This window comes from Astatotilapia calliptera, chromosome 7, assembly GCF_964374335.1.
Source record: "Astatotilapia calliptera chromosome 7, fAstCal68.1, whole genome shotgun sequence".
In the NCBI taxonomy this organism is placed as follows: Eukaryota; Metazoa; Chordata; class Actinopteri; order Cichliformes; family Cichlidae; genus Astatotilapia; species Astatotilapia calliptera.
Genome location: NC_137428.1, coordinates 6,283,808 through 6,311,012, shown reverse-complemented (window position 1 = coordinate 6,311,012; position 27,205 = coordinate 6,283,808). Strand labels below are relative to the sequence as shown.

Below are 27,205 nucleotides of genomic sequence, written 5' to 3'. Positions count from 1 at the left end.
ACAGGATTAAAAACAAACATTTTGTCAGACATGAGATAATAGACTGTGCCTTTTGATCTACATCACCTGTAATCAGTAGTGGCAGTGAATGCACTGCATCTTTGAACTGTTCAACAGATTATCAGCCCAGTTTTTTTTCCAGCTCTGCAGTTTCAGAATTGATTGCCTAAACATTGCTCTGATCACTGGTAACACTGCCACGTTGCTGCTGTTCAGTGGCATTCTGGGACACTGTGATTTTCAGATCTCTTTTGCATCAGCAAACTAATGTTCACAGCAATTTAAGTGATTAATAGTGTTTATGCGAGCAAATGAACGCTTACCCAGAAGAGACAAGAAGATGAGTAATTGTTTCATTTTCTCACTAGAGATTGCAGAGAGCTGGAGATGGACAGGAATAGAGTTTTCAGAAAAAAAGGGAGAGAATAATGCCGGTATGCTACAGAAATGATAAAAACACCTGCTTGCTGCAGTGGGTCACACATCTTCAGGAAGTTTTACAGGTGTCAAAGCATTGGCTAAAGAGAATTTTGTACTACACCCGTAATTTTACTTGTGAGAGTCAGCGAAAGTGAAATGAAAATGCAAACACTCAAGAACTACATCTCAGACTCCACAGACCTCAGTTAGCATGTTAAAAGTTAAAGTTCCTTGCAAAAAAACTAGAAAAAGACTGAACAAGTGTGGCTCGTTTCGAAGCATTATCAGGAAAAGCATCTTCTTTCTCAACAGAACAACACAGCTTAGAATTGCAAAGTTGATTTTGAACAAACCACAAGACTTCTGGAGCAATGTCCTTTGTACAGATGGGATACAAAGTGGAGATGTTTGGCCATAATGCACAGTGCCACAGTTTGAGAAACATAACAGCATTCCAGCACAAATGCCTCATAGCTACTGTTGAGCACAGTGGTGGAGGGGTGATGATTTGGGCCTGTTGAGGTGTAGTTGAGTCCACTGTGAACTCCTCTGTATACTCAAGATAAAGCTTAGTCCAGATTGCGTCGCGTAACAAAACAATGACCCCAAGTGCAGCAGCAAATCTGCAACAGAATGGCCAAAAAAGAAAACAATTGAGGTGTTCCAGTGTTTCAGTCAAGAGAGCTGTGATGAACAAATACATGCAAACTTCAATAAACTGAAGCAATGTTGTAAAGAAGTGTGAGCCAAAATGAATCTGTCAGATGTGAGACATGTAGAAGATTAGTTTCTTATATATGAAGATACAGCTTTCCATATAAGTACGGCCTGGTTCCATTGTTCCGGTGAATCCTTCAGGGCAGTGCCATCAGTGCCTTGTGCTGACTAAATTCCTTCTTACAAGAGTAAACCACTCAAAAGACAGTGGGACTTCTTTTATTTCGCACGCTAAACTTCCACAACAAGAGACTAAAAACAGTGTTGTAGTTTTTTACATTTTAGAATGATTTTAGAGCAACTGTTCAAGAGAAACAGACTACATCTAACACTGACCTTAGTATAGCTAAATGAACGTTTTAATGTTCCTCAGATGTTCAGGGTTCAAATCCCAAAACTAATGGATAACATGATGGTGGTTTTATATGTAGTCTATGGATATACTAACTTTATTGTTCATCTGTTAAATCATCTCCATAATAGTAACCAATATTGCTGCAAACATAAAGGAATAAACAGCAAAAGTACCAGCAGATTGTTGACTGACTCATACTGTTTACCAGAAGACACACTGAGTAACGGGGGCTCTAAAATGTAGTTTATTCAAATTATGCAACATGTAGTTTCTACATTCAGTCAATGAAGCCACATGTTTTAAAATGTATTTAACCACAAAAGAAGAAGAGAAGAAGGACCCTTCTTTGTTGATCTGAAATGTGTAGCTGTGAGGAAGCAAAACAACAACACAGCCATCATGCTGCCGCTAAATTAAATGAAGGAACAGACACAACAGGAAAGTAGAAATTTTTCCTAATAAGGAAAAAATTAAAAAGCAAAGCCTACAAACGTTATATTTGTAATGTTTGTAATGTTCCCATTTATGTAGACCAAACCAGTCAGTGCTGTATGAAAATAAATATGATTCAGTTGCTACTTTTTCTTCATAGTGAAACTTAGGCAAGATAAGTTATTGTAAAATAAAATAATATAAAATAGCCTTTGTTGAATTTCACCCTCGTTTTGGCCTCTGTCTTCCCTGAGTGCAGGAGTGCACATATGCAGCCAACCAGCCAACCAGCCAACCACCCACAGCCACACATACACACACACACTCGTTTTCATGTCTTAGTGAGGATATCTCATTGATATAATGCCTTCCCTAGCCACTTACCTTAACCCTAACCATCAAATATGAATGCCTAATCCTAACCCTCAGCCTAACCATAACCTAATTGTAACCCTGACACTAAAACCACATTTTGAGCCTCAAAAATGCCTACAAACTTGGGGACGGGCATTTTGTCCACATAAGTGACTGTTGGTTCCCAAAACTATAGCATGCCAATTTTTGGTCCTCACAAAGATGTCTAAACATGCACACACACACACTCTCCGTGGCACTCACCAGATGTAACAACCTTTGTGGCAGAAACCATGTTCAATTCAAACACCAGTACAGTGTTTGCCACTTGCTGTGAAATGGTTCAGGGTTCACGTTAGCTACAACACATTGTTACCTGTGTCCATTCAGGTTCACAGCCCTCTGCTGCTTGTGATGCCACCTGTCCTGACCTGAGCTGTCACACTCTGATAGGCTGAACAGTTTCTCCAGCAAATGAGAGCAGACGAAGCTGGTGCCTGGACGAATGTAACATTGTGGGTTTGGAGCAGAGTTAATGGCATACTGTCGTAGCCCTACAAAGAAGCAGTCTGCCATATGATGTCAGTCAGTCAGTGAGTCACTGTGAAGCAACATAGCACTATCCATCTGCTGCTCGCTGCTGTAACATACAGTCTCATAAATACTGAGATTGTGTTACTGTGCGAAGCAGAGGACCAGTCACATACAGCGGATGTTTTTCATGAGACAAAACTCAATTCTTATTGGATTTAGTGTTTATTAAAGTTGTAGTTTCCATGACAACAAGTAAATCTCACATTAGAGGATAAAAGCAATTATTTTGGAGTGGAAAACAGTGGAGGAAAGTACATGTGAGCAATGAGACAACGGAAGGTAGGAAATTGAAAAGCTGATAACCCATTACTGATCAAATTCATCTTATGGCTCCAAAAAAACCCAACATAGCACAAGCAAAATCATACAAATTAAATCCTAGGGTGCTAATGTGTTAGCTAACAATAGCTTGCTTCATTAGTAAGTTCAAAAACTCTGTGGGTGCAATGTAGACACACACACCAGCTTATTAGTGCTACATGACAGAGTAATAAATACAGAAATTTCCCTCACCAAACCTGAAACACAAACTTCTTCCTTGGTCTGTACGTCACAGTAAACTATAAGATTGCAAGTGGATGTAAGGCAAAAAACAGGCATATCATTCATTGGTTCAAAAATAGTCCACCCAAGCTTAATATAAAGCTTACAGTATGCGAGAAATGAAAAGTAGCTCCATTAGTAAACCTCTGTATCCATCTGTTAATACTGATTTTTGATTTATTCTACCTTGAGAACTGGTACTCTTGCTTATTACCAAGTTGTGTGCTTTCTTGTCTTTCCAGATCCCTATGAAGACCATACAGGCTCTCTGCGTCTCATCACTATCAAGCCCATGACAGCCCAGCCAACCTACTCGTATCCCTCTTCCTCTTCTCACAGCCAAGATTCTGTGGTTGTCAATGGGGACGTGAGTTGGCAAACAAACATTTACACGCATGTCTTCAAAGCTTTCCTGGACTCGGAAGTGGTGACAGAATAGGGCAGAGTAAAAAGTAGGACACCATGAGTCACACAGACAAGTGCAGCATTTGGTAACCACGTTTCGTCTCCCATTGTTTAAACGATTGATGATGTTGGACTGCATCCAAATTGATATCAATCAACTCAATTGATTGAACAAATATTAATGGGTGGTATTGAAGAAGTAGTTTATCAAGCTCTTTAGGTGCATCAACTCAGAAAGATGCTTTTCCATTCTGTTATACTACCCCTCCTCCACCATAGTAGTAGTAACATAACATCTCCTCTGGGACAAATTGTACTGTTACTGAATATAGCTGTTGTTGCTACAAACACTATTCCTCTGTCTCTCTCTAATCTCTCAGTCAGCCCATCACATCTCATTCTTATTCTGCCTCAACCTGTCTGCACCTTGCTGCAGCTCAAACAGCAACACACAGGCTCATGATAAATCCACCCTCAGTCTATTAACATAAGACTAGAAAACCCCATGATTAGAGTGTGTTTCATAGTCTGAATATCTGGATGTGAGTACTAAAAAGAGGCCAAAACCGTAAAAATAACAATTGTGTGTGTGTGTGTGTGTATGTATATATATATATATATATATATATATATATATATATACATATATATATATATATAAAATAATAATAATTTGATTACTTGAATTTGCAGGCTAACCATAGTGGGCTTAAACAGAAGTCCGACATTGAGCACTACAGGAACAAACTGCGTCAGAAGGCCCGGAGGAAAGGCTACGGAGAATTCTCGCTCTCCGAGACTGGAAGCCACGGTTATAGCCACCGTGACACGAGGCACAGCCGGCACGACAGCGCGGTGAAAGAGCCAATGACTGCCGAGGAAAAGAGGGCGTCCTTTGCAGGGTGTCACAAGAGGTATTGTAATATAAATATAATTAAATATGCATATTTTGGAATATAATTAAATGTTTGTCTTATCACTGACTTGATTTGCTGCAGAAAGTGAAATAAATCTCAATGACCAATCACAAAATATGTATTACGAGGATTAGACCTTATTATGAAATTACAGTTCTTACACATGAAATTTTTGTTTCATGCCATTTAAATAATGAATGTTCAAGTGTTAAACTACTACAATGATGAACAATAAAGGCTAAATCCATTTTTTTTCATCTGGAAATATAAACTTAATGTGATGCTGTAGCTGTAAAGCATAGTTGCTAAGCAACACGTAACAAGTGAGTGAATAGAGAGGGGTGAGATTAGGTCAGCATATTATTATTTCACAGGTCACACTGACAGAGTGTCGGTTTTGCTTGTTTTTGTCACTAAGTTTAATACATTCAGCCTGAGGACATTTCACAAATCCTTTGACATCAGACAAAGAAAAGCTTTTATTGCCTTCTGAAACTTAAACTTCAGCACTTCAGCAACTTCAAACTTCTACCAAAAACCATTCAGATTTAGAAGAATTTAGGTCATTTTAAGCAAATCAAAAGAATACAAAAGAATTGTTTTGAATATGACAAAAACACTTCTATAATATTTTTCGTTAACTCCTTTCAGTGAATCTTACCAGAAAAACAAATGACACTCAAATAGTTTAATTAAAATATATGGGTGAATTCCATAACTGCAAACAGGCTGGAAAAAGTATAACTTATTGACTTATGGAGGAGGGGGAAAAAAAAGCTTTTAAAACTTTTAAAATTTTAACTTTTTTTTCAATGCCAACATACCTGTACAGCAGTTTTTATTAGATTTAACTGGTGACTCTGTACATGCAGCTATTAATCTTATGTTGACCATCATGTCACAAAAGGGTTACCAAGACTGAAAAGAGTTGATCTTATTTACTTTTGTGAATTTATTTATCTTCATTTTAGGCCTTTTCCTTTTTCAGAGTATGTGTATCAGGTAAAAAACGTCCATACTGGCAAGCTAACATTTTTAGCTTAATCGCTATAACCACTAGCTTCTAGTAACTAACTGGCTCTTTACTAATAGTACGGTAAGTACTGGTATTTGAATACTGTTAGTAGAAGTTGACGACCTTATTGGGAGAGGGAGGCAGTTCCAGAGTTTAGGATTTGCAACTAACTGTGTACAAGTCAGTCAGGAAGGAGACATTAATTAAAGTTATTGTTCAATGGATCGAAGCAAGAGGCAGACTTATGCTTCTGACATTTATTCATAGAAATCTTAATTTTAAAAAGCTGGTATGTTTATGGTCACACAGATGAGTCAAATTTAAGCAAAGAATAAAAAATAACACAGAAGTTGTTTAGCTGAGTTTTAAACATGATGCCAAGGTGCAAAGACGTGGTCCCAAGTATTGAGAAGCTTCATGTCCTAGTGATAGCAAATACAATACAAAAAACAATGGGAACCAGAACGGAACCTTGAGGTACACCAGGCCATTTTAAGAGTATTTACTAATGCTGATTATCAAGGACCTCTTACTCAGATAAGAGTAGAGCAATACAGGGCAGTGTGACAAAGTCCTCATGATGGAAGATCAAGCTCTCATTTCACACTGCATCAAACTACTGTTATAGCCCATCTAGGTGCGGCTAGACCACAACATAAAGGGTGATCCATCCCCGTCCAACCCCAAGCAGCACGTCACACAATTAACACTTTGTGACAGTGATTTATTTACAATGAGTGAATTTAAAAACAGAGGAAGGGAGCAAATTATAACTTCGGGGTGAACCCAAGGCCAAAACAACAAACAAAAGGTAGCCTATCTCAGGAGTAAATAAAACTTACCTAGTCAAAAGAACTAAACCAAACGACAATTACTTTCCTCCCTACCTAACAAAAACAGGAGAAAACGAATCAAACAAAAAGGCGGTCCACCCCTACATGCTCCTACATTAAACCAACATAGTTAAACAGTGAACACACGGTCTGCCGGTTGGGTTGGGCCGAGGATGAATGACCTGGCAGTCCCTGGCGGTGTCTTCTTATGCGCTGCCTCCCGATCATTAGCCAATCAGTACAATCCGTCCACCCTGGATGCACCAATATTAAAATTACGACAACAGTCATAACACTACCCTAAACATAGATGTCAAAGGACTGGAAAAGGACCTCAGTGCCATCAGGAGTAATTGTAGTAATGACACTAGGCTGGTGTTGTATTTCTTTCCACCAGGTACTCTCACCCACGAGAGCCTACATATTGGAGCCGGCAGTCTCTGAGCAGCCCCAGTCCAGTAGAGACGGAGATGGACCTGCTGGTGCTCAGGGAAAGATCCAGGAGGGGCATCCGCAACAATGGCTATGATGTAAGTGACTGGACAACAACCTTCTGAAACAGTAAACCAGGAATGGGGTCAGTAGAGCAGATCCAGAATAAAGCCAGAAACTATAGCTTGACCCAAATTGTAATATGTGAGTATAGGTCTATATAACCTGTGTATTATAACCAAGAGTTCAGACTTAACCAAGGTCTGTGACTTGAGGATGGAGGATTTCCGATAGATCTTTTTGAATCTCTGGACTCAGATAAACTTACTGAGTAGTAAGAAAAAGCAAAGCTTTTAAGTCTGATTCTGTAACGAGCTGTAATATAGCAGCTCAGGTCCAATATCAGAACAACTGAGTGCCATAGAGCGATGACGAAATGGGTCACTTGATAGTTGTAGGAAAGTAAAGCGCTGCCACTTCGTCACACTAATAAAATAATCTCTTGAGAGCGTTCTAACTTTAATCCTTCCCTTCCTTTCCTCTCCGATGCTTTTAGCTCTGACCCAGTGGATTAACAAATTACCTTCTGATGAACCTTATAAACCTACACAGAGATGAAGAAAAATAAATTAGATAGAAAAGAAGAAAATGACAAAAAGATTAGAGCACAATTCCTTCATTTTTACAGTAGCCAACAGGGGTGAAAAGTCAGAGAGGAGGAGATAAAACGGGGACAGGTAGAGCATCGTGAGTGAAGTCTCTTTATGCTGCTCCTCTGACGCACCATAGTAACAGCATCGACCGTGCTACCTACCTGAATGTCAATGACTCTGAATATGATTATAGCCTATTCATGGATTCAGATGGGAGACTTGATAGCAGTTAATAGCCTCGGATGCACCAAACCAGGGCTGCCCAATCCCGGTCCTCGAGAGCTACTATCCTGCAGCTTTTAGATGCATCCCTACTCCAACACAGCTGAATCAAATGGTTTGATTTGATGGTTTGATGGTTTGATCTGTGTTGGAGTAGGGATGCATCTAAAAGCTGCAAATGAATGGCTTGTTATCAGGCCTTTGCCAAACATGATGGCAAACTCTTCAGCATGCCATCATGTTTGGCAAAGGCCTGATAACAAGCCATTCATTTGATTCAGGTGTGTGGGAACAAGGATGCATCTAAAAGCTGCAGGACGGTAGCTCTCGAGGACCGGGATTGGGCACCCCTGCACCAAACGGTTTGGAAGGAGAACATGGTGTGTTTCTGCATGAGCGTGTGTGTGTGCAGACAGGACAGAAAAGCAATGTGATCAGAATCCCTTATCACTTTTGTTTTCATGCTTTAGAACGGTTGAGACATATTAAAGCGGTATTAGCGATGTTTGGATTTATGAGTGGCTTTTATGTGGTTTGTGGAATTTATTCCTGTGGTTTTGTACAATGGTTAGGTCATAATTTAATAATATTCTTTATCCAACTTTTAATGGAATCCTGATGTGGTGATGTGATTATGTTTTAATGTCTTGTTATTCATTCATTCATCTGTTAGTCTAATTAATTAATGCAAAATTTAATTAAAAACTGATACAGTGGGTTATTTTAGTTTCTGTTACACACGTCTTACATTTATCTGATGAAAGTCTTTTTTCCTATGTGACGTTTTAACACAGCATAGTCACAAATAGCTGCAGTAGAGCTAATCTGAAAATCTAAAAAAAAAAAAGCCAATTTTTATAAGGTAATAAATATATTTAGATATACAGTTCTATTTGGGAAAAAGGCAAAGAATATTAAATATAGATTTGATACTGATCTTTACCCTGTTAAATGTCAAATTTTTTTTTTACTGCTATTAAAAACTAATTTGTTACATTTAACCACATTTTTGTGCTCCCAGAAAACAACTGTTTCCATTTATCTTTGCATATGTCCGCAGCAGTTACTGACTTACATTACTGCATAGTGAGTTGATACTTGTAGTATTTCCTCCACCACAAAACCAGCAACAGTCTTGCTGCTCCTGATGTTCCTTGGAGAGTTTGGGCTAAAATCGAATTTTAGAGCTGCAGCACCGCCATCTTTCTTCTTCTCAATGGACTTTACAGCTCCACAATAATGTGGGTAATTAGCCTCAAGATGCTTCTTCAAAATTATAATAATTATTATCATCCTTGCATGAAATGAAGTGTGAATACCTTCCCAATATAATAACCATCTCGTCTCCCATGACAACCTTTAAATGCACAATGACACAACTGTAAGATTTTGCTACAGCACAAATGAATTACTAAAATAAAAGTATAACTTATTTGCTTGTGTTACCAGAGAAATATTCTCCTTTTTTTTTTTTTGTCATTATATCAAGACTAAGAAACTGATTATCTTTGTTGGGAACTATATTTTGTGCTTGCAGCACGGGGACATGAGCAAGCAAATAAACGGTCTTTGGATACCTGGTAGTCTCTGGTGTAAGCAATGAGAGGATCCATTTCACCACCAACTCCTCCATTCATTCCTGTAATTGTGGAGCATCTTTCGCTCTAAAAGCACAAAATATTAATTCAATATACATGGATGCAAATCCGTCCATATGAGATTGGACAGGTTTGTGTTTAGGAACATAAAAATAACGCTAGGAAATCTGTGTCCAGGGACAAGAAAAATAGTAAAATTCTAGAAAGAAAAAAAAAATCAATAGATGACAGCTGTGAGACTTTTTTTGTTGACTAGTACACGACTCCATGGCAAGGAGTCGAGAAGAGACAAACGATGAAACTGCATCAGGATTTTCTCTTTTTTCTTTTTGTTACAACAGAAAAGAGCAGAGATATGTGGTAACAGTGCTGGACTGATTCTTTTTAAATATAACTAAATTTTCCAGATGTATGTTACAGTACTTGTTAAGAGCGAAATGCAATCCCTGCTTATTAGCATTATTCTGATACTGAAGATGGTGCCGTTTCTGAAACTCACTCTTCTAAATGCAACGAGTCTTACGCTGGTTTTGACTACAGCATGACACATTTAGTGCAGTCCCTGTATATATATGAGTGAATGAGAAGACTCCCAAGATGCGGCTAAAGATCAAGAAGGCTGACTTCAGTGGAGGTAACAAAACTAAAGGGTAAAAAAAGGTAAAAAATTAAGAGGAAAATTGAGGTCCAATAGAAGGAAAGATTACCAGAACACTTGATTAGTGGCAGACAGACAATCTTGGATAGAGAGGAGGAAAGAAAGACCAAATGTACACAGGGGAAGGAGAGTTAGACCCTGGTGCAACACGAAGAAGGGGCAAGAAATCTTATCAGTATGAAGCTAATTAGAGCAGGAAATGCAACAGGTATTGGTTTTTCTTGAATTCTCAATTAAAGCCTGTCTTAAGTTCTCAAAATACCAAAAATAATTCCACTTGTTACATATCTATATTAAACAAGCTTTTTTCCACAAAGGGGACAAAGTCAAAACAATGTTTTTGTCACTATTACAGCTAATTTGTGCTTTCTTGTGCATTTTTTTGGCCATTTTGTGGTACATGTGGACCTATTTCATGCATACTGAGTTCACTTCATTCACTCCTCCGTTTGAATACCTGCGGTAGATCAGCAGGATCCATACCAGCATTTCCAAAGCGATGAAGTTGCACATACAGTATTTACACACAAGATGCACTGACTTTTACTGACAGACTGTTTTTCTATTCTAAGTACTCATAGCACTTTTTACTACAAGCAACATAATACCCATTGATATTCCTCTATACCCACTTATGCACACACAGCCATGGATAAATCAGGTGCAGTATTTTCAACATGTAGACTGAAGGAGCCAGGGATCTACCTCCTGGGCATTGGCACGTACCAACAGAAGCACCCTGTGTTCTTGTTGGCACGTGCCAGAACAGCATTGAGAGCAAGAGGTAAACCAGCTCTAACACCACATCAGAATCTAGACCTTTATTAACAGCAGATGTTTCTTAAAATAAGATTTCAGAAACCTAAATAAGAGTTGAGTCCACATGTAAAAATGGTCTTTAATGTAAAAAATTCCACCTGTGCTTTTCCTGCATCAAAATGTTTGCCCTGAATAACCCACCTGGAGCAGTTCATTGACTGCACGTGACTCATGAAAACTCATTTCATGCTTGTTTTATGCTTTGTAGACAGCAGAATAATGGAAATTCCTGTCATATTTTTTTTAGTTTTAAATGTTTTATGAAAATAGGATAGGGACAGGAATAAAAAGGACTAAAAATAAAAAGATAGAAAACAAAAACAAGAAGAAACGATATCTATGTCCATGTGATTGAGTTGAAAACATCCAGTTGTACAGTTAGTGCTATACAGTTATAACTATACAGTTACATTTCTCAAGGATTGATGAAAGCACTCAACATAAGAGGAGAAAAACACGAAAAACAAATGTTTGTGAGTGTGGCTCGTTTTACTGCTTCTGCAATAACTGATGAAAACATCGGCACCAGAATGTTTATCACTTTGGGTTTGTTTATAAGGAAGCCAGGAGTGAAAGGAGGAATGTTATGAGCTTTAAACTGTGGACACATGACCTTGGTGTTTGTGTCCTCGAAACTTATTGGAAAAGCTGATAAACTGCTTTTGTACTGGTTGCTAAATGTTTGTGTGTTCACTCCACAGGGTGAACCAGAACCCTTTGAGGAGACCAACGTGGACCGTCTGATGAGCTCTCTGGGTTATGGAGGTGGATCTACTGGCACTGGGAACGGCAGCTTGGGGGTGAAGGCTCACCGTGGCTCCGACTCCTCCACACTCAGCTCCCAGCCGTCCATTGACGAGGTCCGTACGCAGATGCATATGTTGCTAGGCAACGCTTTTAGCCTGGCACCTCCGGACCATGACCCTCCTTCTCCTCCAACCAAGTAAGTTTTTATTTTTCACTGAAAACTCTTTTCTTTTATAACATCTGCATAATTTACAGTACTGTGTGGGAAAGAAAAGAGAGAGGTCCCCTGATACGCACTTTGAAAGCACATACATCCCACTCCCAAGCTGTTTCTCAAAATCACAGCAGTTTTATCTGATGTCTGCTTGCCTATGCAGTGTGCACTGGAGCAAGACTAGAAAAATAAAGAGACAGTAGGTGTGTGTGAATTGACTCTATTTCATTTTTTTTCTTCCTCTCTCAGCCATCGCCATCATCATCACCACGCTCACAGCGCCTACAACCCTTCCAGTACCAGCCACTACAGTGACGGAGTGACCAGTGCCCCCGGAACCATGAACCACCCCTGTGGAGGCAGGCAGAGAAGCATAGGCTATGAGGACATGCACCAGTGTAGCCTGCCCAAACCAGTAAGCACTTAAAGGAAGATTAAGGCTTAGAAAAATACAATTAAAGCTACCAACAGCCTTTCCAATAACTTCACTGTCACCATCTGTTTTTAATAGGTTCTATTTTTGAGTAGAAAGTAGTTCCAATAAAAACCAACACATTTATAGCCCTGTCTAAAATTGGAATCAAGGTCTGGTAATAACAGGGTGTAATAGTTTTAAAGAAATTTGCATTTCAGGAACTTTACCTTTTGATAATACTCTGACACTCTCACAGAGCTCAAACTAATCTCACGCCAAGGATGACCAATCCTCAGTGACTTGATCTCATAAACAAGATCAAGTCTCTCTGAACATTTCAGCTTTCATGTGGCAATTAACCTGGCCTTTCATGTGTGTTGACTTTAATTAGAGGACCTAGGGATGTTTTTGTTGCTTCAAACTATCTGTCTGTCCCCTGAGTTTATTAAGTACCAGTAGCATCAAACAGCAGCAGGATCCATACGAGCATCTCCAAAGCAAGAAGAGTTGAACACATTCATGCACAAGGCAAACAGCAGTAAAATAGGTGGATCGGATATTATGGAAAATCTATATCTGTACTTTTGTCCAATTCAGGCAGGTGACTCATCACAAACATGGTCATAGTTTAGCAGCTACAGTGCTTGAGTTGATTGCTTACCTCTGTGACAGGTATCAATATATTCTGATTTTAGTAAGTAAGAAAGTCTTCAGTAAGTCTGATTCCTGGAAAGCCAGAATTTTTTGTTTTATTTTTTGTATTTTTCTGTTAGGATTTGAAGGCTCACAGTATTTGGAATATTGATTTTTGGATCCCATAGCTTTATATAGTAGATTCTTCACTTTTTTCTAACCATTACCCACCAAAATGCAGCCACAGGCAACCTAGCAACCTAACATATTGCAGATAGGTTTAAGTTGTTAAGAATTTTCACCAGTCAGGCAATTATAAATAAATTAATAAAAAGATTTAGGCTCAACATTAATGAATAATTTAGAATAAAACGAGTAAACAGGGTGCCTGTCTGGACCTCAGGCTTTAGGTACACTGTAGCACCTTTCCTCTTGAGTGCTTAAGTGGTCAATTCACCCAAATAGCTTAAAGTGACTATTTCCTGAATAACCTCTGGTTATAGGCATATTAGGCCTAATATGTGTTAGTAATGTGAAGTCCACTGCCTTCAGCTATGAGACTGAACCAAAACATAGAAACATACTGTCTGAAAACCCAAAATAAATAATTGAAAGCTACAAATGAATGAAAGAAATGTTTACACACAAAAGATGCTCAAACAGAAAAGTGGAGACATGGATAGTGATTACATTACAAAGATAATGATGACACCTTACACACAGTAATTTCTTCCAGTAATTTTTCTCCGACATGCATTAAACTACTTGAAGTATAAAAAAGAAACTCTGCATAATGGATGAGAATGTTTAATATTTAGCTTTATTATGCCAGCAAATAGATACGTAAATCCCCAAAGAGCTTGATAAGGTCATGCATGTGTAGTAAATAGTTGCTCATGTGGGGTAATTATCTATACTCGTGTAAGTCACATTGCATTATCTGCCAGATGACTAAACAGCTAAACTGGCTGCATGCAAAAGTTAAAATGTTGGCACCAAGAAACTGACACCGAGAATTTGGACAGTCAAACTGCGTGCCGTCACCAGCTGCTCTGCAAGGAGAACCTTGAGAATGATTAAAGAAACTGAGGACTGAACGCCTTCCAACAAATAAAGTTGCTGCTTGAATCTGAATCTGTATTTGATCTTTCTGTTCCGCTCTGATCAGATATCCCCTGGTTTCCTTACCCTATTTATTTCTTCTTTTTCCCTTTGGATTAAGGTTGTTTTGTGTTCATACTGAGCTGAACAGATCTCTAAATTGCATTTGTGGCTCCTGCAGGGTTTCCGGTTCACCCAGCTTCCTGATATGGGCATTGGTTCTCCACCTCCACTGATCCCCTCAAGACCAGGACCGCCACCTGCGACCTCACTGCGACGGTACTAGGCACATTTATATAATCAAACAGTCAAACACATTGCACTTCATATATGGAAGGGAAAACATTTTTAAAGCCTAAAATAAGGAGAAAAAAACATAAAAGCAAGAAACACTCAGTCCCTTCAGTGAAAGATAAAAACATGCAGTGTTGAGCATGTGGCCCATAAATATATTTAGACATCAAACTTGAAGGAAATGCTCACATATGGCATTTAAAAGTACTCTGAGATTGGTTCTCAGCCAGTCACATGGCAGCACTGGGGCTAATCACTGGATCAGACAGATAGTGGAGAGTACACTGGAGAATACACAAAATGTATCAGAATTTTAATCAGCGTCATTTCAAGAGTGCCCTCCACGTGCACCCTCGGTTTGTGCCACTCACTTCTCTCTCTTAGGCCCATATGCTAGTCTGCATCATTTGAACTGAATATTCTTCTTCATTTGAATGCTGCTGCTGTGTGCACTGTGTTGCTGGGCACTTTAGCACTGCAGAGAGTGATTGAGTCTGTTGGTTAGCAGTGAGGAGCACTCTCGCCATCTAGTGGGCAAAATAAATAATTAACACTTGTGGGAAAAGAAGGTGCTGCAGAGTGGCAGGAAAAAAAATTATGCAATAAAATAAAAAAAGACAAACTATAATTTACAATCAATCTACTAATAAAAATATATTAATTCTATATATAAATATAGATGTATTTATATATATATATATTTAAAATGTTCTGCTTGACAGAGACAGCTTTTAGTTGGACTTCTCTAATTACTGCTAATTAAATTTTCAGATATGGCCACGGGTATGTGACCATTATTCTTGCTTATTACAACCAGAAACGGTCATATTATGGCGGTTAATCAGTCAGCTCGTCACACATCAGCTCCACTGTGCTCCCAGGGAGAAAGAGTGCAGCACGTTAATCCCTCTTTGCTATGCACTGTGAGGCATTAGTGCGCACAGTGCATCATGGTCCTGAGATGTGCCAGTGACATCATCTGTCCTCCGGTTCTTTACTGTAGTTAACATGCACTGTAACACGTGTCTGTACGATGAAGAGGATGGTGCTTCAGTGCAGAGGTGGAGAAAGAATATGACTGCATGGAGAGCTCTAATAAGGCTCAAGGTGACAGGATGGGATTTATGATCCGTGAGGTCATGTGTCCTTCACTGCAGTGACCCAGAATGCCTGGAAATTTCAGCCAGATGTTGAAAACAAGTCTGGGAACCTCTGTACTGTGCATGAACATCACCCCAGAAGCTGTCATAGGGCAAGAGGCAGGTTATACCCCAAACAGGTCACTAGTTCTGTTGCAGGGCTAACCCACGGAAGTCTTTGGAAGCCCAGAGTTCCCATGCAGACACAGGGAAGAACATTCGAAGTGTATACTTAAACCAGGACTTTCTGAACTTGCTATCAGTACCACAGTCTGATGTGACTTAAGATGAAAAGATGTCTGATGGACTTTATTCTTGTTTTATAGATTACTAAAGATTTTATATCTTTTTATGTTGTGTAACTATGTCTTTTCCCATAATATTTAATTAAAGCTGCAAGCCATTTCTACAAACATGTTTCCTGTATCTTTGTTAAACCGTGTTTAACAAAGATCAATATTTGTTTGGTTGTTTTTTTTTTCCAAATGGTGCAGATTTGACCTTTAAACTGATACAGATGAAATTTGGACTGTATATAAAAGAGAGACATAACTGCCATCATATCACCCATTGGTTTATGACTGCATTTTGAAGCCTCACAGCCAACTCTGTTTTTTTATTATTTAAAGTGTCAGACAGCTAAGTCTAAATGCAGCATCTGATAAATAATGGTAAATAGTTAGAAAGTAAGGAAGGGAGATTTGACCAAATTATGTTATTTAAGGTTTTGTCATATTATAATATTCAGTTTTAATGCTCAGTTTATTATGTTATATTGTTGGTGGTGACGCGTCAGTGATGTCTCTGATTTGTTAACTCCAACTGAATTTAAACTGCTTTTATTGCTCACTCTTGAACTCTTGAACAGATTCCAGTTGCTATTATTTTTGCTCTTCTGCCAACAACTTTTAAACTCGGGTTTCAAATGTTTTCAGATTCTCTTAACTGCTTTATTGAATTGTGTCCTGTGGGCACAAAAAGCTATAGTTGTTATTTGCAGGTGTCTGTTTGCTGTACATCGGGTTGATTTCTGCCTCTCCTCTCCACTGACAGTTCCACCCCTGATGTTAGTCTGAAGCCTCGCGTGTCAGAAGCCTCAGAGCTGCAGGCCCAGCAGCACAATGGTGCCCCCTACCTGCCACTCTCCAGGACCCCCTTCCCTGCTGTCACTGTTGACCAGTCCATCAGCACCTACTCAGGTACGACACACTGACAGGACGCTGAATTTCTATTGATATGTTATTTCCGTTCAATCTAAATCTATTTACATCTCACAGGAAACCCAATAACAGCAGTCTACGCTATATCGGCCAACCGCCCAGGTTACTCAGACTACTTCGTCATGTCACCGCCATCCTCATACCGGAGTCCATCATGGATGTCTTATCCACCTGAACCAGAAGACCTGCCGCGGCAATGGAACGACACACCTGTGAGACACTGTTTTCCTTTTTTTAAGTACACAATGTGCTGTGAACACTTTGCAGGAAGTTTCAGTGTGTGTGAAGCACTTCCCCCACTTCTTCCCGCAGAACTCACGTCACCTCGAGACCATCTGCTGAAGTCGTCCGACTGTGACACTGATTTGAAACGGTCAGTAGCTCGGTGGGTCACTTTTTCTCTGCACTGCAGTCTTATACTGTCGTGGTTCTTTGGTGAATTTTGTTTACCTTTTCATCTTTGATTTAGCTGATTTTAGTTTATTGTACAAGTTAAATGTTGTATTCCATCTATAGTTCAACGTATATTTCCATTTTATTTTGGATTTTTGGCATCTGTAGTGAAAATATTTTGTATTTAGTTACTATTTTGTTGATGTCTTAAAGGTAAAAAAAATTAAATATAAGAGTATAATTGTGGCATTATGGAATTGCTTAGTGTCTCACTGTAGACCTCATACTAATTTGGACATAAAATGAGTCGAAGGCCAAAATTTGACTGAAGAGTTGACATTTCAACTGGCTTTTGAAGATTTCCAGAGACAGAGCTTTGCAAATCTCTCAGGGGAGCTTGTTCCAGGGAGCAGCACTGCAGCGCTGAAGGCTCTGTCCCTGAAGGACTACGGTTTGATGTGGGAAATGGAGAGTAGGCCTTTAACTGAGGAACCCAGATGGGGTGTAGGGGAGGAGAAGGATTTTATAGGACATATGGGACTTGACTGGGAGCCAGTGGAGGTGTATAAGGGTTGGGGGTGATATGTTGCCCGTACTTAGTTTAGGTGAGAACTCGGGCAGCTGAGTTCTGAACATACTGCAGCTTGTTAGGCAGACGAAAGCAGAGACCACTGCAGTAGACCAGGCGGGAGGTGATGAAGGCATGAATGAGGGTTTTACTTGCTGGGTCTGAGAGTAGAAGTCAGAGTCTGGAATCGTTCTTCAGGTGGTAGAAGAGATTTAATGGATTTGGTATGTGATGAGTTTGAGAGAGCAGAATTCAGGATGATCCTGAGGTTGCAGACCTCCAGAGATGGTGATCAGGATTAACTATTTGATTTGTGTGTAAATAGGGGCATATGTTGCCTGGCAGGTCTTCCACTAATTGGATAATCCATGGTTTCCTTGGTCTATGCGGTGAAATTTACTTGGGGAAAATACTAAACGGCAGATTCCCCAGATAGAGTCATTGGTGTGTTAGTATGTGTGTAGACAAAGCAGATATTCATAGACTGAATCTCAGTGTGTCATGACAAAGAGCTTTGAATAGATGAGTAATACAGGAAAGGCACTGTATAAATCAAGGCCATTTACCAGATATACAAAAAGTAGAAATCTCATGAAAAAACATGTGAATCCTTCAAAATACTGTTTAAAAAAAAAAAGCTTTGCTTTGTTGACTGTTGTTTTCCTGGCCAAACAGCCTTGGGCAGGTAATTCTACTTTGATAGCAAAACCATTATCTGCTTCAGAGTTCAGACTGCATGCCAGCCTGCAGGCGAAAAGCTGACAGGATCAAATGTTTGCTGTAGTGTTCAGAAAGCAATGCAGTGCTGTACCTGGACCAATACCGTTTCAGGGTTTGTTTGTTTTTTAATTTGTGCAGGGTAAAATATATGAAGCTGATATGGAAATAGTTAGACTTTATCTGTGACACTATTAAGTTCAAAATACACACATTTGAGAGAAATAGCTAGCAAATACTTTCAAGTTAAATGATAAATAGCTATTTGATGATCCACAAATTGAGCATAGGGTTGGTGACTCCTGTGACTCCTCCTAGTGCAGCTCAGTCAGTAACACTGGCAGCTGATCTTATTCAGCTGAGCAACTGTGCAACTTCTTGGCAAGACTCATGTTGAATGAGACTTTTTAGTTGCTTCAAACTGGATAAAGTTGCTGCTGCCACTCCAGCCTGCTCTGCCACCCACCTCCCGCTACTGTAATAGCTATTCAATCTATTTATAACTCCTGTTCCACGAGGGGGTCCTGTTGCTGCTCCTCCTGCCTTCAGGCTTTCCACTTATGCATGTGGAAGGCTCAGTATGGCCCAGAACACAGACATAGTGCCAAATGACTAAAATAATAAAATAATAATCCAGTTTTGAGTAAAGCTGTCCTTAAAGAAAGCAAGTCTTTAAAATTAAAAGTTACAGCCTTTTCTTTTGAGTAGAAAAAGCCCGTAGATGTGATTATGAGATCAAGCAGCAGTTGCACTGTAAAGTGAAACAGATGAATGAGCGAATGGAGTTGTTAAAGTTTGAGAGTTAGAGATTTTCCATTTTATTATTTTATTATGTTTTTGTTCTTCAGCAGTAAAAGGCTGATGGGATTTTAATGTTGCTGTTAATTACTAAACAAAGAAAAAAGTTAAAATCTAACTCTTTTTTTATAGCTTTAACATCAAGCTTTGCTCTGATTTTGCTGGTGTTTCTGGACTTTCATCCTGATGTACAAAGAGATAATCACATACAGTAACTTGTGCTGTGGTAGCAGGTCTGTCATGCGTGGCCACTGTCTTTGTGTTTTGTGCAGGTGTCTCTTCAGATGGGCAGAGGACCTCCTTCACACTCAAAACTCTTTGGAGCTTCATCACCCCTCCTTGGCTCCGGCACAGCGCTCCTCCTGTATGATTCATTCATCACCAGTGGAACCCCCCCCGCCCCCTGCCCTCACCTTTTCCCACAGCTCTCCTCTGCCTGCCCTCTGTCTGTCCTCTGTCAGCCCACTTCATCTGCAGCTCAAAGCATTTCACATCCTCCAGAGCTCCTCTGCCCCCTAATCCCTCTTCACCTCGTCTTCGATCTTATGCCAATGAAAAGCTCAGCCATAATTTTCTCTTTCTGTATTCTGAGCCCCCGGCCTCACAGGCCTGTGCTGGCCCCTCTGGGCCTATAGTCACTATCTCCATGTAGACTGCCTCTTCTGTGGTGACCACCACTGTACAGTCCGAGGCCCCTCACACTGCTGAGCTGAGCTGCTGTGCTGTGCCTCCCTGCCTAACAACACAGATGCAGAGTGGATGAACAGGGTGATTACAGTACAGCGTGACAAGTTCTGTGGCCCAGCAATCATCGTAGAGTAACTGCCATCTGCCCAGCACACGATGGCAGGCAGCGCTGCGTTATCAGTACTGTAGCGCCCCAGCCGTTGCCAGTAGTCCTCTTCTGAACTGGACTGGACTGGGCCATCGTGGACTTGCCCCTAAGGTCCACCGTAAAGCCAGGAAAGCTGGACTGACTTAAAACTGTGTAAAACTTTTTGTTTTTTTGATCAATCCAAATTCCTATGTAAAAACTCAACAGCTGGTTAATATGTGTATTTTAAACTTGAGTGAAAAAAAATAACTAAGGAAAAAGGAACAAAAAAAAAATCTCTTGTCTTGAGCTGTCTCTATTTCAGTTTTTGGATATTTGTGTGCTTTTGTCTTTTACTTTTGTGCATTGATTATTATCAATGGATTATTGTACAAAAAATGTTACTCCGAGGCAAAAAAAATATAACATTCTTTGAAGCAGAGAAATCGGTGGCTTAGTTGTCTGTGGTTATGACGGCATTTCTGTACTTTTTAAAAAGAATTACTTCGTTTACCTTTTTCCTTCATCCGACTCAGCAATGAAAACAAGAATTACTGTATGTCACTATGTTCTGTCAGTCATCTGATTATGACGTTTTTGTCTGCTAAACATTAGACAGACCTGAGTCAGAGACACTCACCGAAATCCTGCTCAGCATGATTTTGGTCACATGCCGTTTCTTGAAAGGCACAAAAGGCACCTTGGATAAAAACATACTTAGTATGAGCTGCTTTTGAAGGGGTTTCAGTTGTGGTTTGACTCAGGTCTCTTACAGTTATGTGAACACACCAGTATTCTTAGAAAAAAAACAGTTCTTTTATTTGAAAGGTGTCTACTGTATTCTACTGTAACTTTGACTTTTGGTTCTTTTGAGGCCGAGGGATTATTATTTGGTCGCCGGACTATGGTTTAGTACTGTTCAAGAGACTCGCCGGGCTCAGACGAGCCGTATATGTAACGATTACATGTATTACTGTATATAGCAGATGATTTAATGAAGAGATTTATGCAAGTAGTGTGGGAGGGAAACTTGACATTATCACGATGCCATTCTTTTCTTTGTTTTAGTCTGTTTGGGTTTCAGATGAAAGAAGGTTGTAACTTCTTGACTTTCTGAAGGTGGCGCACATTTCAGTATCATATTATGTCATAACACAATGCATAAATCATTACATTAAGAAAGAAGAAGAGAGTTTATAGTGATGTGCAGCAAGATAATTTACCGCTGTAATTGCAGTATTCATTAAGTAGAAAAGTTGATAGCCATAATAATAGAAATAATGCATTTTTTTTTTTTTATTATGGGGAATGTCTAGAATATATTTAGCCTCATTTTTACTGAGGAAAACTGGAATTCTGTGACCACACTGTACGTAAAGCTCCTTATCATTTAGATGGTATTAAAGGAGATTATAGCCATATATTAACTTTATCGAGTGGATATAAAAGATAAATGATATGTCAAAAAAGTAAATGATACCAAATGAGAATATATTAGACACGGGTGGGTGAGTGGGAGAGATATGGTTGGGGGTCGGAGACAGAGGACAGAGAGATATAGTATAGATATAATAATGTAAAGACAGGATAGTAGGTAGTTAAAGATGAAAGCACTTTTGTGACAAGAAAAGAGCAGAATCAATGCAAAAATGTCAAATGTGTAACTGCACAATTAACACGAAGTTTGAAATACTTTTGCTCAGCAGTAACTAACAGTGAAGACTCCTAACCCAGGACCTTTAGGAAGTTTATATTACATGGTAATACACACGTCTTACAAATTAACCCTTTATAGCAGGATTTTGATATTTTTTTAAAGTTAGAATTCTTACATTTTGACAGTCATGGCTAAAAACAAATAGACTGGCTTTAAAGCAACATCTCAGCCACTGAAATGGTCATGGACTGAGATAGATTTTAGGGAATTTACACAAATGTCTAAAAAGGGGAAAGGGACATTTGTAGTCTGCAGACACGTAGACAACTCTTCCTTTACATTTATGACTTCAAGCAAGACATTACAGGCAAATACGTGGATGGATTAACTTTCCAAGTTGATTACTGAGAAGTCAGAATTAAAAAAAACAAAAAAACTTTTTCACTTTCATTTTGTTCTTCCAGAAGGAAATTTGGATTTGGATATTTCTTTTTCACAAAAGAGAAAAAACATTAAACCTTGTCGACAGCTAAAAATAGCTGTGAGTAGTTTGTGTGCAAACGCCTCTTTAAAAAACTTGAAAACATGAAAATGTTTTGTTAAAAGTTTAGGTAACAGACAGGGATCAGTTAACTGTCCTGTAAAATAAGAAACAAAGTTTTTGGACATTTTCTTTGCAATAATCTGAAGATTTTACTATGAGAGAAAAATAACCCCACAATCCCAAAATCGTCAGTTTTGTCCTGTACTGTCTTGCCTCAATCTGCTAAATGAAACCCAAGTGTGCAGCAAGCAGTACAGACTGGTTTTCTTCCAGTACAGACGATTATTAACAGCTCTCCGCTTCATAAATCCAGGCCTGCACATGATGAATATTAGTTGTGTATATTTAGCGATAGGAAAGCAAAGGTGTGAGAAGAAAGTCCTGATGCATTGTGGGAGCACACGGTGTGTTTTGGAATGCTTTGAATTGTCAGTATCATTACTGGATGACAACAGGAACCATCACATTTTAATTCATCCTCACTGTACAGACGCACTTTTATCATTTCATTTGACTCCATGCAAAAGAAAGGGGTGGGTGGGTAAAAAGCGAGGCTTGATGCGATGCTCTAAGTTGATGTGCAATGTTTGTGTTTTACACGGGTAGTGGCGAGACGCTTTGATTGATGACGGACTCCGGGACGGACTTAACTATCAGTAGTATTTTTCTGCCGTTTAGGGCATGTCATGAAGCTGTGACATCTTGGCGGCGCTGATGATGTCATACTATCGTCACTCGGGTGTTGAGGAGGTCACAGTGACGACAACCATGAATGCTGTTGGATGTAGTTATGCAGAAAACTTTTTGGTGAATTTAAACAATAAATACAAATTACAATTCTCAGCCTGTGTGTTTTGTTTGTATTTGTGTGCAGTGAAACAGGGCTGCCGTGTATGAACAGTATAAACCACTAGAGGGAGGCAGACACACGTTACAGGTTTAATCTTTATCCAGCTTATGAAAAAGTTGTCAGCTGTCAGATAGTGTTTGTGTTGTTACCGCTGGCAGATACCTGCAAAAGATAAGGAAATTATTTGTGTTTTAAGGTAAGGCAGTTAGGTAATGAATAAAACATGCACGGGGAATCCTTTTTGAGATGAAAGATGCGTTACCGAAACAGCTGCCTGTCAGTGACCTTCACATGCTTTCAGTTAGAACGAGATGTCTCTGCGGCAGACTTCAGCTTGTAAACTGCAAAAAACACACAGCCCTGGATCACAGTTCAAACTCCCCTGTTGTCTTACCTGACTGTAGCCTGAAGGAATAATCTTTTGATTTGGATTTGGGATGTTCAAAAAAAGAATCAAAAGAATAACTCAGTGAAAAGTCTTCTTTCTTCTGTCTAAACAAGATATTTTCTGGGCTCGACATATTTCTGACAGGCCAGTTTTACCCAAGAAGTTAATGTATCTATCTTTGATCACTTCAGGACATTCTCAGATATCAATGGCATTTCTTTTACTAGCTCACTTGGAAGAAGTAATCGATGCTTTTTTTTTCTCCCATCTTTTTACTGGCTACACAGAATATCTCTGTGTAGCCAGTAAAAAGAAAACATTAATGACTTTAAGTTGCTCCTAAATGCAGCAGTTGTACTTTAACTAATTTAATCCAATTTAAAATATCATTAATCCCTCAGAAAGCTTTGAATACTTTGATTGCAAATCCTGCCTTTCATCTTCTAGTCTCTTACACTCGGGATGCAACCTAAGAACAAAAGCTTGCACAGAGGGCCCAGACTTCCAACAATCAACCTTATGCTTCAAACATTCGCTATAAAAATACAAGTTTTGTTCATCTGTATCTTTCCTGGTTACATTTTTTACATTTTGCAATGTCCTTTGACATTTCTAAGCTTTTTTATTTTAACTGAGCATTGGCCTAATATCTCCACTTTGGTGTCAGCTGTGCAGAACTCATGTGGTCAGATGCAACTTGGCAAACCTAAACTGAGCCGTCATCTACTTTTGAAAGAGAAGCGATTTTCTTCAGCCAATGCTTCCAAATCATTTATACATGTTCAACCCTTTTCTAATTGTACTGTTGTGAACTTTAACAATTAACATGCTAACTGAGGCCTGTAGAGTCATAGATGTAGCTTGGATTTTTTGTAGTTTCTCTGAGGACTGACCATGGTGAGATTGGTAACTGTTATGTTTTCCCACTCATTACTGATGAATATGGAGAATAACTTTAAATTGTTTGTAAATAGGTGTATAACCCTTATTGATGGGCAAAACCTTTTTTCAGAGGTGCCTACACTTGCTGATGATCAGTTATGTGCATTTTAATATCAGCAGCCTGCTGTATGTTTTTCCTCTCAATTACTATAGTTGCACAAAAAATGTACATAGTTCCTCACACGCTGCTTTTGCATTTTAGGTTAGTCTTTGTTAAATAATGATATATTGTAATATGTCATACGTTTCCATGTTCCCATCTCCAGCCTTGGTAGCCTGGGCTTGGGCTGCCAGCTCCTTCACCCTTCACCCAGCTCATGCTGCACCCGACTCCTACGACGCCTCCTGCGGGTGGTGGGGCATGGCCAGAACACTTCACACATGTCCCTTCATTGGACTTGTGGCTCCAAGGCGGGGCACCAGTAACCATATCCTGGGTATGGTGAAAAGGACGCAGTTGAGGTGAGGTATCTGATGAGGATGCCTCCAGGGCACCTCTTGGGCAAGGTGTCCTGGGCACGTCCCACAGGGAGGAGGCCCGGGGCAAATCCTGGACACACTGGAGTGATTATATCTTTTGACTGGTCTGAGAACACCTTGGTGTTCCCCCATTTAAGCTGGAGGAGGGATCTGGGGAGAGAGAGGTCAAGGCTTCTTTTCTTATGCTGCTGACCCCCCAACCCCACACGGATAAGTGGAACAAAATGGATGGATGGAGAGCATATGAGGTCATATTTGCCTAATTTTAAGACCTGACAAGGACCAGATAGCTTTTCACTATATCCTGACAATAAATCCTTAGAATTCTTTTTCACGTAAATGCATAAAAAAAAAATTATTTGCATATACATGCATGAAAATGTCTGTTTGAGAAGAATTATAAAGTTTAAGCTAAGAAGCTTGAGCAGCATAATCTAACAAAGTTATCTAAGAGGAAACTTATGTATTTACGCTTTGATCGTCAGAAACTTATGATCAAATTGACATAAGATACATTTTTTCTATTCATCTGATGAATTAAGTCCAACATCTCCCCCGCTTTTAGCTTGGTTTTGGTTTCCACCAATGTTTTTTTTTTTGTTTGTTTTTTTTTTTTGTTTTGCCTGTCCTGTTTGGCTCTTTTGCCATCAGAATTGTTGTCTAAAGGCAAAGAAAGATGCCCAACGGATTTACTTTACCAAATTGACCATCCCAGCCTTGCCGTAATGGTCCATTTGATTCACCTTTTATTGTTCATTTTATTTTCACTTACTGAATATGGGACAGACTTGACTGGGGGAAAGAAGGGGAGAAAGAAAGAGGGAAAGAGAAATAGCTGAGAAGAGGGACGGGGGAGAAGGGCAAAAAACAAAAACCAACAGAACGGGCAGGAAAAAAAAGAAAAAGAAAATGCATATATCGATCACCTGGGTCACCTGCTGAGAAAGAAAAAAGAAAACAAGCAGAAGAGAACAAGAGTAATAGAATAAACAACATCACAATGATATATGGGAATATGACAGTAAATATTAAATATTAAACATTATTGTGCAGCACATAAGATCAACAGAACACAGTGTGCTTTGAGGTAGGAGCCAAAAAGGGTGTAGTTTGTGGGTGTGATCACCCGTGTGTACACCTGTGAGCATGGACGCGCTTGTTTTTTTTTTTTTAAAGGTTCCTTCATGTAATGATCTGCTAGAGGGTGTGGGGGGGCCACAGCCCCGTCCTCCAGGGCATGAAGCAGGTATGGAAGAGATCAAAACTCCAGACATCCAGAGGCCCCCAGAACACAAGAGACCAAGGAAGACCAACAGAGGGGCAGCTGCGCCACTGTCCCGGAAAGAGCTGAGGAGAGTCCCAGATGAGGGCTCACTCAGCAGCCGCGGAGCAGAAGCCAGGGGGAGTTGCAGTGACGCGCCCGTGAGCTCCGCCGGCAGCCAGCCGTGCCTGAGTGACCGAGCCCCAGGCCGAGAGGCCGGGGGCACCCCACCTCCGAAGTGGCCCGAGCGAGCCCCAGGCTCCAGGCCCCGATATGCGGCCGCCAAGGAATGAGCTGGTGTGTACCTGGACGCCCATCCCCGGACACAAAGAACCACCAACGCACCGATGTCTGAGGGAGTCCGCCACTGGCAGGGGAAGTGGTGGTAGGGGGAGATAGGCCTCCAAACCTTGGAGGGCCTGAGATGTCCCCAGAGAGGTGGCGCCTGACACCCAACCTGACATATAGACACAGACATACAGGCACACACATATACAAACATCCATTCCCACCCTCATGCTCTCATATGCACTTACTCCACACTCAACCAACGTGGAGACAGACATAAAGAGACGCTGTACACACGATCACACTCCCCAAGCGTACTCTACAAACCGGGTCTAGGTACCCTTGCCCCTGGAGGGGGGAACTGCACCCAGTCCCAGGTGGTGTTACCCTTTTCCCTGCGGTGGGGGGAGGCAGACCGCCCCGACTCCGCAGCAGCAGGGAGGCCCCACCCTCCAGACCGCAGTCGGACGGCCAACTCCTCCTCCTAGCCCCCCCGCTCCAGCAGGTCGCAGAGAATGGGGGTGAGAGAAGACTCCAAACCTCCCTCCACCCGCTCATTGTAGTGTTGATGCATGTGTGTTCTAAGGTGCATTTAATGTTTGAGAGAAATATGTAGCTCATTAGCTCCTCAATACTCCACCAATGTTTTACAGAGTAGTGCCAAACGTCTGTGTGCTGCTTGTTGCAGCTAGTGTACATGCAGCTCATTAGAGCTTTAAATAGAAATCTAGTGTGTGAGAAAAATATATGATTAATGAAGGATCTTTAGATTTGA

General features: G+C 40.1%; 1 protein-coding gene across 5 annotated transcripts in view; it reads left to right on the top strand.

Moving 5' to 3' along the window:
• The window catches only part of kiaa1549la (KIAA1549-like a), a 118,049-nt gene extending 94,985 nt beyond the window's left edge, over positions 1-23,064 (top strand). For 3 of the 5 annotated variants that reach the window (XM_080304093.1, XM_026172778.2, XM_026172777.2), the window contains 10 exons: positions 3,658-3,782; positions 4,514-4,734; positions 6,983-7,115; positions 11,669-11,910; positions 12,178-12,343; positions 14,259-14,356; positions 16,564-16,709; positions 16,788-16,942; positions 17,043-17,103; positions 19,479-23,064. In XM_080304093.1, the coding sequence (XP_080160219.1) occupies positions 3,658-3,782; positions 4,514-4,734; positions 6,983-7,115; positions 11,669-11,910; positions 12,178-12,343; positions 14,259-14,356; positions 16,564-16,709; positions 16,788-16,942; positions 17,043-17,072 (1,316 nt within the window). In that variant the 3' untranslated portion in view covers positions 17,073-17,103; positions 19,479-23,064. Of the gene's footprint in view, positions 1-3,657; positions 3,783-4,513; positions 4,735-6,982; positions 7,116-11,668; positions 11,911-12,177; positions 12,344-14,258; positions 14,357-16,563; positions 16,710-16,787; positions 16,943-17,042; positions 17,116-19,478 lie in introns of all 5 variants that reach the window. The other 2 variants (XM_080304094.1, XM_080304092.1) reach the window with 2 other exon arrangements.
• Positions 23,065-27,205: the final 4,141 nt, after the last annotated feature.